The sequence below is a fragment of the Eurypyga helias genome, unplaced genomic scaffold (genome assembly GCF_000690775.1).
Source record: "Eurypyga helias isolate BGI_N326 unplaced genomic scaffold, ASM69077v1 scaffold18918, whole genome shotgun sequence".
In the NCBI taxonomy this organism is placed as follows: Eukaryota; Metazoa; Chordata; class Aves; order Eurypygiformes; family Eurypygidae; genus Eurypyga; species Eurypyga helias.
The window spans coordinates 602-12645 of NW_010267790.1; the positions used below are offsets into that span (position 1 = coordinate 602).

At 51.7% G+C, this 12044-nt stretch overlaps 1 protein-coding gene across 1 annotated transcript in view; it reads left to right on the top strand.

Annotated features, from left to right (window-relative positions):
- LOC104514030 (substance-P receptor-like) overlaps positions 1–12044 on the top strand; it is a 17108-nt gene that overhangs the window by 75 nt on the left and 4989 nt on the right. The window contains exons 1-2 of the mRNA XM_010157561.1: positions 1–317; positions 11253–11447. The exon at positions 1–317 is cut by the window's left edge and continues 75 nt beyond it. Of these exons, the coding sequence (XP_010155863.1) occupies positions 1–317; positions 11253–11447 (512 nt within the window). The remainder of the gene's footprint in view (positions 318–11252; positions 11448–12044) is intronic.

The following is a 12044-nucleotide window of genomic DNA, read 5'->3' on the forward strand; positions in this document are numbered from 1 at the left end:
TTTGTGCAGCCCCCGTGGCAAGTGGCCCTGTGGGCTGTCGCCTACGCCCTCATCGTGGTGGTGTCGGTGGTGGGGAACGTGGTGGTGATGTGGATCATCCTGGCTCACAAGAGGATGCGCACCGTCACCAACTACTTCTTGGTGAACCTGGCTTTCGCCGAAGCCTCCATGGCCGCCTTCAACACGGTGGTGAACTTCACCTACGCCATCCACAACGAGTGGTACTACGGGCTGCTCTACTGCAAGTTTCACAACTTCTTCCCCATCGCTGCCGTCTTCGCCAGCATCTACTCCATGACGGCCATTGCCCTGGACAGGTGAGCGCTGAGCGTCAAACCCCAAACCCTCCCTGGCCCCCGGGGGCTCCGTCTGCTCCCCGGCCGTGGGAGAACATTGCAATTCAAATAAAGCTTGTTTTGGGAAAAGAGGGCTAGAAATAACCCCTCTCCCCGGCCCGCTTGTAGGTGGCTTTGGGAATCCTTTGTCAGCTCTGCAAAAGGAGCTCGAGAAAAGGCTTTTGTAACCCCCCCGTGCATGCCTGTAGCGTGCCTCGGGTGTGCATTTGTAGCATCGCTGTCCTCTCCCTTCCCAGCTCCTCTGCAGAGCCATCCATCCCTTTCCCAGCCTCCCCATTTAAAAGAAACCCGATATTTAGCACCAGCCGGCATCACCTCACGACACACAACACACGCCTGTGTCCAACGTGCCCCCGCTGCAGGAGATGCTTCATGTCACTTGATCGGGGTTGGGAACTGGATGAGGAGAGATGCTCGGGCTCAGGAAAGGCGGCTGGGTGTTGTCATGTTGCGTGCCGATGCGTCCCCCCAAGCAACCCTCCCTTGGTTTTATTAGCGAGGGTCAGGGGGTGCCAGGGATTTCCCTCTTTGGCTGCAGCCAGCACAGTTTAGCTGGGGCTTTTTCCTGGTTCCTGCCGGCAGAGCGGGATCCCGCTTGCGTTCTGCCACGCTGAGAACTTCAGGCAGCGCTCGGCCGGGTGCGATGGCACGGGGGTCACCGCCTTGTTCACCGCAGAGGGTCGAGAGACACAAAATAGCCACGCACCGAGCACCCCCAGGACGCAGCTCCCCTCTCTTCTCTCCCCCCTCCAAGAAATCTTGTCTTTGATGGCATTTTCACACACCGGCACTAGAGATAAATCGAGGCTCTCAAACAGCTTGGCAAATCCCTCTCGAGCACCTTCAAGCACAGCAGATTTTTTCAGTGCAGCATATTTCCCGGAGCCAGCTCAGCTCTGCAACACCTTTTTTTTTTTTTGGTCCATCTTCCCAGGGAGTAAAAGACATTTTGGCTGGGGATACACGCAAAGGAGGGGGGAAGGAGATTTGCGTTGCCGTATGCCAGCACATTTGGAGCCGACGGCTAAGTGCTGCACAAACTGGCACAGATATTTCCCTACCAGAAATTCTAGTGCCGCCACCGCTCCCGCACCGACAGCTTGGGAAACGGAGCTTGGGATGGGTGATGATGCTCTCTAGTCGTTAAAAACAGGCTCGGGTTTTGTTTCGCTCGGGAGTGGTTACAAGACCCTCTCCCCAAAATAAATTGGCCATAGCCAAGTTCTCATACCGGGGCTGTGAGGAGAATTAGGGCAATAATAAATAAAAAGGTGAATACTGCCAGCATGGCTCTGTTCCTACCCGATGGTGTTGCTGGCTCTGTTCCAGGAGCATCTGCGTTTGGAGGATACTGGGGATCAGCCAGCAAAGCCCCTTGCAGGTTATGATAAATTAGGGATGATTATTTATTAATACTTCGGGTTTTAGCCTTCGGTCCACACCCTGGAATAGCCAGAAAAGCAAATCTGCCAGGGAAAGCTGGAAGAACATGTGTACACTGGGAAGCAAAGGCAGATCCAGGAGCCTGGGGCAGAATTTTGAGGAGAAATTGGCATTTCCAGCTTTCTTCTTGCATCTGCAAACCCTTAACGGAGGCTTGGTTTTCCCGTGGCTGCAAAACCCATGCGTGCCAGCTTGGCTCGCCCACCAAGAGGGACCCAAAAGAAGCTGCAGCCTCGGTGTGTAAACACCTCCCGCACAGAGCTACCTGCTGCATTTCTTGGCCCCAGATTTCCAGCGAGGTGGGAAATCGGGAAGGTGAAGGCAGCAAAGCCCACCCTCTGCCCCTCCAGACAAGCAGCACGAAATAACAGTACACAATAACACATCCAAGCGCTGGAAAATCACTTGTTTTCCTGTGTTTGAGACCTGACAATAGTAACTTAAATACATGAAATGCAGGAACATGCCCCAGGAACCCAAAAGGGAAGAATTTGTCCCAGCAGGCAGCAAAAAGCTGTGCAGGGAAAGCAAGTACTTGCATTCGGAGCAGCAGAGAAGGGAGGCTCAGCAAACAGGTTGGATTCACAGCCAGGATGTGTCTGACATCAAACATGATGGCAGCTCTGATTTTCATCAAAAACTAGGAAAACAGGATTGAATGTGCCTCGTGTCCCCAAACTGTATTAAGCCATCTATCAGAGCGCTTGGATACGGAGCCTGAAGGCTCGGAGGAGCGTCAGCCTGCAGATTGCTCCCCTAAATCATCTCCGCTTGTGCTCTCTGCAAGCAATTTCCCCGACGGACTCACCGGAGGGTACGAAACCGCCTTGGAGGGTTTTCCCCAGGATTGAACTGACTTGGCACAGCTGCAACAGAGTCCGTAACAAGTGGAGAGGTGGGTTTGATTCTCCCAATGGCTTTTTTGCATGACCTGCCATGGGGCTTGTGCAAGGAAAGGAAAAGCTTTTGCTTGCAGCTAGACCATCCGCTCTTTCCCCAGGATTGAGCTCAGGCTGGGCACAACCGCCCCGAAAAAAAAGAAAAGGTTAATCCTATAGTGAGTGTTACTCTGAACCCTGCAACAATAGCAGGAAATTCAGGAGTCAAGGCTGGCAGCCAGTGAAGTCTGCTCAGGAAAAGCCACAATGCTGCTGCTCAGCATCCTGCAGAAGTAGGGGCCAAACCGCTCGCTTTGGCACTATAAAATTTGCCATGTCCTTCGTTTTCGGGTGTATCGGTGCCAGAGCACATCACATATCCCTTTCCGGCTTCAAACTCTCCTTGTGAATTAATTCACTTGAGAGAGACAGAAAATCCAGGGTTTTTTTTCAAATATTCCAGGAAAAATGAGAGGCCAGCAGTGCCCATGGTGAGTCCGAGCTAATTTGCGGCCAGACTTAGAGGAAAAATAACCCTAAACTCCCGACATCCCTACGTTGCAATATCTGTGGCACAGGGGATGGAGCATCGTTAGATAAACCGCCAACATTTTCGGCCCTTGGCACCTGGATCCATTTCTGAGCGTCCCCCACTCACCCGCACCGACAGCAAACCGGATGGAAGAATGAGCTTCCGTGATGATGGACAACTGGGAATGCAGCTGAAGGCCTGGATGACATGCAGAATCAGGCAAAAAATCATCTCTGATCTCAAAACTTGGCGTGGGCTGAGCGGAAGACCCTGCAGACTGAACAAATCCTGATGAGCAGGGTGAGAGCCCTGTCACAACCTCAGGGCGAAGACAGGCTGTGCCACACTTGGGCTGTTGGATACAGAGCGATTTCCCTTTTTCTGCAGACTCCTCTGCTCTACAGCAGCCATAAATGTGACATACAGGGAGCCAACCCCCGGCAACTCCCCGATTCTGGTCATTAAATAGCCCCCTCCCCTACCTCCACCAGCCCCAGTGCTGCCAGACCAGCGCGCAGGGCTGGGCAATCCAACTGGCTTCCTTATATTCCCTTTTTTATTTCCACATGGGTTATTAAATTATATTCCGTGTCTTAAGATCCATCAATTTGCCAGCGGGAGCTGCGGAAGAAACATCAAATCCGCGAACCCTCGTTCACCACCCCGGCTCCTGAAATTGCTAGTCTGGAGCCAAGACCTGTTAATGTCTCCCCAACCCCATATTATTTGCAGCAGGAAAACTGGCTCGGAAAATTATTTACTGCTTGCAAGCTTGAACTCTCAGGTTGGATGAGCCAGCTGAATGTCAGGAACATATTCTCCAGCTCAGCGACCCCATCCCTTCCCCGAGAGGATTACTGCGGAAAGGAACCCTCCGGAGAGGACAAATTACATCAGCGTACAGACAGATTAATTAGTCATTTACACCCTAATATACCACCAGGGTTTGGGTTTTTTTTTTTAATCTTGGCTTAATGGACTTCTGGGGTTTACAGAGCAGGACTTTGATCTGCGCCCGGCGCCGTGTCATCTTCCTCTGCTGGGATGTGGTTTGGAAGGTGGAAGAGCAAGTGGGAAGCGAAAGGAGCCTGGGGTTTGGGGCCAGCAGCAACCGAAGTGGCTTTTTACATTCCCAAAAAATCAAGCGTCGCTGAACGCAGCAAAAACCCCACGAAGCTGCTGGATACCCAGCATGGAGCCGGCTCAAAGCAGGGAGACAGGGAATGCCGCTCATCGGGGCTGGTCTATGCCCCTGCTCCCAGCAGTAGTCCCTGATCTGATGGGTATTTACTGGAATTAATCCCCCCCAGGACCCACTAGATACAAATTCAACCTGTCAAAAAATAAATTAACGTCTCTTTTCCCTCCTTTCCTTAGGAAAGAAGAGGGAGCTTGAAATTCCCATGGCAATAAATGTAGAACTGAGATGATTTAGTGACAGTTTGGTAGCTGGGAGAAGCAGGAAACTTGGGTTTTGGACACGTTTCTGGCGTGACCACGGTGCTCATCTCTGAGCTGGGAGAAGCTGGCACAAGCCACCGCAGGAGCCTGAGGGCCTCTGGTGAGATCCATGGTTTATCCGATGGCTTTCTTAATTTATTCCTTAATTCCTCTGTCGTCGTTGAGACGGACACGACATACAGAGAATTGTGCACAAAAGCCAAAAAGATGACCCTTTATTGTTTACACAAGCCCTTTTTATATCTTTCTTAAGAATGTGTGTCCATACACGATTGGTTCACTCACAGACCAACAGTTCATGATAGGATGATCTCTTCTTTGTTACATCTTCGATAAACTTCTCCTTGCGGAGCCAGTTCCTCGCTCTTGTTTACTCAGCTCTTCTCGGGACTTTCCTGACTCCTTAAGGGTACACGGTTATCTGCTCAAGGTCAATGCTAAGCTTGCATTCCGATCCCTCGGAGCAGCCGAGGTTTCCCACATTCCTCAATGTCCCAATGGGAACTACACATGCACTGAGCGCGCCAGGTCTCATAGCCCTGCATTTCACGTGGTTTTTCTTCTTGCCCTTCACTCTCCAGCTCTAAACCAGAGCCAGGATGTAAACCAGGACTAACTGGTCAATAAGGTCATATAGGTGCCTCGAGTAAGAGCGTCTGCAGAGTCTGGGCTGTATCAGAAGTGTGGCCAGGGGGGCGAGGGAGGGGATTCTGCCCCTCTGCTCCACTCTGGGGAGGCCCCACCTGCAGTGCTGCGTCCAGCTGTGGAGCCCGCAACATCAGAAGGATATTGACCCCTTGGAGCGAGTCCAGAGGAGGCCACAGAGATGCTCCGAGGGCTGGAGCCCCTCTGCCATGGGGACAGGCGGGGAGAGTTGGGCTTGTTCAGCCTGGAGAAGGGAAGGCTCCAGGGAGGCCTTATTGCAGCTTTCCAGTGCCTGGGGGGCTACAAGGAAGCTGGGAGAGGACTTTTTACAAGGGCCTGTAGTGACAGGACAAGGGGTAACGGGTTTAAATTGAAAGTGGGGAGGTTTAGATTAGATATCAGGAAGGAATTCTTCCTGGAGAGGGTGGTGAAGCACTGGGACAGGTTGCCCAGAGAAGCAATTAGATGCCCCATCCCTGGAAGTGTCCAAGGCCAGACTGGATGAGGCTTGGAGCAACCTGGTCTAGTGGAAGGTGTCCCTGCCCATGGCAGGGGGGTTGGAACTCGATGACCTTTAAAGTCCCTTCCAACACAAACCATTCCATGAGTCTATAATTCTCTCAGCGGGGCTGGGTTGTGCTTTGGGTCCTCCTCTCCCATCCCATGTCTCCCTTACACCTTCCCAGCTGCTGCACCTAGTTTTGCCCGCACTGGGCTCTTACAGCCGAGCGTGCCCCGGGGTTGCAATGCCAGAGGTGCTGTGCAGGAATGGGGCAATAGTCGGGTCACTGTGTGGTGGTTGGTCTCAGAGGAAACACGGCGCTGCTGTCAAAACAAGGAAGATGTTGTGCCATATTGGTGCCGTGGGGAGATGCCAGTGGGAAACCTGCAGCCTCCCGCATGATGAAGACGCTTCACTGAGCGTTGAGCATCGCTCGGGTCTTGGGGCAGGAGCGCTCTGTCCGTCCCTCCGCGTGGACGGACACCGGTTTATGCCAAAGCAACAAATTATGTCCGAGCAGCAAATAGGAGGAAGCAGCTGCTTTTGTCGCCCCTGTCCCCTGCGTCGTGTTTCAAGCACGCCGGGCTGAGCTAGTGCCCTCGGCCGTCATCCCAAGGCGAGGTCTTTTGTGCCAGCGCGACGCTGTGCAAACCTGCTTGAGGGGTGAGATCTCTGCACCCACGCTGTCGCGACGCAATCCTCACAGAAAGCAGAAAGGCAGGTTTCTCTCTACGGGTCTTGGGTAGGAAGGACCCGGAGCTGTGCTGGAGGGGTTTGACCTACCTAAATCCAGAGCATCTGCTCTGACTTGCTGACAGACTCCCCCAGGATCGACTCTGCGCTAAACCCCTCTTTGCTCAGGATGGGAAATCGCGGCGCAGTAAAGTCTCCTCCGCGTCCTCTTGGTTACTCATCTCTTATCTGTCGTATCCTCATTACTTAATGAAGCCGATAAGGAAACTCTGGGATGAAAGACACTCCATAAATTTTTGCTATTGTATTAATCTCATCGCTTTGAGGGTGAAAACAATTGTGTGATGTTCGTTATCCAGCCAGACTCCAGATTTCCAGATGCAATTAATAGATGGCTACACGGCCTCGCATGCAACATCTATGTCATAACCGATAGGCTCGGAGCTACCCTGGTCCAACATTGTGCTCAGATGCTATTGTATTGTCATGGTAACACACACACACACACACCGCCCAAAACACAATAAAATATTGGAACAACAGGAAACGGCATTACCAACGTCATCGAACGGTGTCTGGTGAAAAGTTGTGCACTTAGTGTCCAACACGTGGTGGATTTGGGCTTGTTCAGCCTGGAGAAGGGGAGGCTCCGGGGAGACCTTAGAGCCCCTTCCAGTGCCTGGGGGGGCTACAAGGAAGCTGGGGGGGACTTTTTACAAGGGCCTGTAGTGACAGGACAAGGGGGAATGGGTTTAAATGGAAAGAGGGAGATTGAGATGGGACATCAGGAAGGAATTCTTCCCGCAGAGGGTGGGGAGCACTGGGACAGGTTGCCCAGAGAAGCTGTGGATGCCCCATCCCTGGAAGTGTCCAAGGCCAGGCTGGATGAGGCTTGGAGCAACCTAGTCTGGTGGAAGGTGTCCCTGCCCATGGCAGGGGGTGGCACTGGGGGGGCTTTAAGGTGCTTTCCCACCTAAACCATGCTGGGATTCTATGATTTAAAACATCAGACATGGTGGAGAAGGTGCAAGGAAAATGCAGCTGCGGGTCTCTCCTGTAAGGAGCTGGACAGCCCTGAGCTCACAAAATTTGCACTTGAGCATGGTGCTGCCGATCTGAAAGGACAGGAACCACAGATCCTTTTGTTTTGAGGAACAGGTATCATTGAGTCTTCAGAAACCAACAGCTTCTGCAGGCAAATGGCCCCGTTCGCAGTGCTACCCCCGTGCACCGCCCGCACGGGGAACAAAACCTTTCCCTGACGCGGGAAATCTGTCCTTAAATCCTCATCCAAGAGGCAACAATGAAAAAGTAGGACTTGAAGACCCCACAGTGGTTTGTCACCGCTGCAGCGGCGAGGGCAGGATGCTGATATGGGGTTGTCTCCTCTTCCTCACCTCCCACAACGAGCATCCCCAGCAAACCACAACACCCCATTTTAGTTACGGATGGAAAAAACGCCCTCTTGGGTGGCAGAGAAAAAAAATAAACCTCTCTAATAGGATACAGTATCTTAGGGAGACGGGCAGAGCGGGGCCACAGAGGCACTTTGCGAGGAGAAATATGAGATAATAAACTCATTAGTCTTGCTTTCGAGAGCCCGCTCCTCGCCGGCGCGGCCGGGACCTGCGTGGCCGAGCCAAGGAGGACGGCGGCTTCCCGGCACTTAAGCTCTGATGGAAGTTTTTTTGTCCCCAGCGCTGCAAAACCATGCAGGGAGCCCGGCAGCACCCCACAGACACCCCGGGGCATTGCAGCTGCACCCCGCACTCTGCATTTCCATTTAAATCCAAACTTGTTGGTATTAATAAAATAATGCATCGATTGGCCAGCTTGGTTTTGCTGAAAGGCGAAGTCATGACCGACGCGGCATTTTTCTTCCCTGTTAAGAAGGGAGTGATGGAGGTTTGGCTCCTCACCTGGGAGATGGAACCAGCATGGAGGGGAGAAGATAAGGCGGAGGGCCCCGGGGTTCAGCTCTGTAGCACGGGGTTGCTTTTCTGCTTTGCATTCACTTGTTCAGGAGGAAGGTTTTATTTGGGTTTATCCAAAACCCCGTTGTAGCCATGGACCAAGACTCCCTCTTGGGGTTGGCTCAAACCTCTTGGGGTTGGCTCAAACCTCTTGGGTTTGGCTCAAACCTCCTGGGGTTGGCTCAAACCTCCTGGGGTTGGTTCAAACCTCCTGGGGTTGGCTCAAACCTCCTGGGGTTGGCTCAAACCTGAGCAGAATTGCAAGAAAGCAAACTGTTTTGTCGGCACCCGGGTTCTAGATGCAAAGAAAAGATCTAGTGATGGCTAAAAAAAAACCAAACTCCAAAACCCCCAAAAATTCAAAGACAGGAATACACACAAAGCTATGGGGTAGAGACACAGGGCAAGTCCAACCAGTCTGCAAGGAAACGAGAACTGTTTGAGCGTGGTGGACCCCGCACTGGAAGAAGGCAAACGAAGCTGCTTTGCTGCCTGTACTGATGCTTTGCCACCCCAATATAAGCAAGACGCCGGCTGTTATCCGAGCTAAGGCGGTCACGAGTCTATTCTCCCCAGTTTGATTTTGCATCAAATGTTCTTGTTAAGGAGAAGGGGGGAAAAAAAGAGAAAAAAGGAACAAAAAAAGAAGGAAGCGGTTATTAAAATGTTAGGACAATTTTCTGCTTAGTGATACAATTCTTACATAATTATACGATATTTTAATATGAAATAATGGTCTAATTATTTTCAGGATGTTTCTACATTTCCATCTATCTCCAGCTTGTTTATGGTCTGTAATCCCAGCTCCTCCAAGCAGCCCAGACCCTTTTTATTCTATTTCTTTCTTCCCCGTCAGACCCCCTGTCTGGGAGAACTGTTATTATTCCCATTTTTAATCCTGATGGGTGGCTGAACCCAGAGCATCCCCAAGGGAATATTTCAGAGGTCGCTCGGGACCGATGGATTGGGAATCACTGGCAAAAATTAAGATTTAGGGCCAGTTTTCCCCAAAGCACCGCTAACTTGCTCCCTCCAGCCTCCCTGACCCCGTCCTCGGAACGCCAGCGTGGTGGGATGAATTTTGCCGTCTCCTTCCCACCGTGAGACCGCATTGCAGCCAAGTCAAAGCTGGTTGGAAAGGTCTCTAGGCGACGTGTTTGGGGTTTAATTAGTCGTTTCAGTGATTATTTGGGTGTTTTATTAACCACCAGGGCTTGTGCAGCTCCAAAGTGCTTTAAACCCAAGAGGAAAATCCCTCGCAATACCATAACAAGGGCGGGGATGTAAAAGTATTTCTGGCTGGTTGCAATCAAGTGCTGGCTTTAATTTCCAGATGTCTCAGCCTCAGAGGTTTCTCCAGGCAAATATTTCAATACAAATAGCCTGATTTTTGTGGAAATCCCTTGTTTCCCACCATTCACATGCTTGAGCTTGAACCGTCAGGTCGAGCACCAGCAGCGAACTGGAGCATGTTAACTTCTTGCTGCTTGGGGTTGTAAACCCAGAGTAACCCACTCTTAACCCCACCTAAACCTTATCCAGCCCAGCAAACCCACCAGTGAGGGACCCAGCCAACACTGGGCATTGGAAGGATGAGGAATAAGAAGATGAGTCCTCACGGGGTCCAAGGAAGCCGATTGCAGCCCAACAAGGGGAAAATGAGCCATGTCGGTGCAGAAACCAGGAGAGCTCGGTGCATGGCCAGCCGTTGTGCCAGAGCATCACTAACACCCGCTGCCTTGGCTCTTTCTAACCAGCTCCGATTTCAGGTACCAACCAGCCAGAGGAGATTTTCGAGGGATAATTATCAGGTGGGTTTTCAGCTGCCCAAAACTGATAAGGTTTGGTACCCCAGGGCAGAGGAAGAGCTGACGGCGGTACCTCCTGCGTACTTATATACTAATCCCTACGTCTTTTCCCTGGCGAGCAGTCACCCAAAAATGCAACACAACATGCCATTTAGGAAAAAAATGAAGATAAAAATAGGTCTTCCCACTGACAGGAGAGGGGATGAAGGCAGAAATAGAGGAGGCTGCAGATGCCTGGGGTGATAACACGCCCAGAGCGGTGCAATGTTTCTCCTCTTCCTGATGCTTGATGTGGAGCCAGAGGGGGAAATAAAATAAAGAATTTGTGACGTTCTCACTTAATCCTTCCAGTGCTGCTGGCTGCTGCCAGCTTTGCAAAACTAGATTTGCAGTGGGATAAATCCAATCTGCCTTGTCACCACTGGAGATTTCCTTGCGTACGATGTTCGGAAAAAGAGCCCGCGGGCCGGGCAGATAGAGTTGGCATCTCAGATCACCCATCCCACGCCAGTCCAGGACTCTTTATTTTTGGTTCTCCTCCTGTAACACTTGGCACTGCCATCTACCACAGAGAGATGATGTTGTGCGGGTGCGAAGCTGGCAGGTGCTGCCAAAGCGGGCGCTGCCAGACGGCAGCATCGCGGCTGGCTTCGTACAAATTGGTCTTTGCGGAAACAGCCGGTTGCTGGTTGCGTTAGAGAAGCTGTTTTTCAGCTAAAAGTCAATGAATGCCTCAAATAGGATTAAAATTTCGAGAGTGAGATGCTGCAAAAGAATCAGAGCATTGGCTGAGGAATCCTCCATAACGGGGTTATTCAATTGTGCAGAGCGAGGGGCTGCCAGGATGCATTAAGGGGGTGTCAAAAGTACGACCCCCCCATGCCAGAGAGACCTAAACCAGGCCCAAAACCTGCCGCATCGGTGCTTTCCAGCCTTGATTTCTCCTTTTCCCACCTTGCAGGTACATGGCTATCATCCACCCGCTGCAACCCCGGCTCTCGGCCACTGCCACCAAGGTAGTCATCGGCATCATCTGGCTCCTGGCTTTCCTGCTGGCTTTCCCCCAGGGTTACTACTCGGTGATGGAGGAGCTGCCGGGCCGGCTGGTGTGTTTGGTGGAGTGGCCGGAGCACAGCACCAACGTCTATGGAAAAACGTGAGTTGAATTTTTCCGGCAAGTCACCGTCCAGAAAAAATGCAAAAAAAAAAACCAAAAAAAGGAAGCGAGGAAGGATGGGAATGGCTCTAAGCTCCTTGGGATGGGGAAATCCCCCCGCTACCCTTGCAGGGGCCGGTGCTATGAAGTTGACAGTAGGAAAATCTCCATCCCTGTCATCTTGGGGCCCATTAAGGTTATTTAAAGCAAATTTAGTGCTGCCTGTGGTCGAAATGTTGCCCCATGCCACCCTTCTTAGATGCTCATCCTCAAGGCAAACTCATGGAAAACTGCTAAGATGCAGTATTTTGCCTGTGGGGCTGGGGTCTGCATTGCCCCAGGGGCTTATTCATCCACATGGCTCTGGTTTTTGCAGCACCTCTCCTGCAACCCATCTCTAAAGGCTTCCTGGGGCGAGAGTTATTCCTGCAAGAGGGTTTTGCCGGGGGTATCTTGGCCAAGCAATAACAAAAAAGCCCTGGTTTTGGATTTACCACATCCAAATGCCCCAAAATTCACTCGACAGCTTAAAAAACAAGCTACAAAAAGGGGGTCTGTGGCATCAGCTCAGGCTGGGATGCAAGCGCTGGGCTAGGA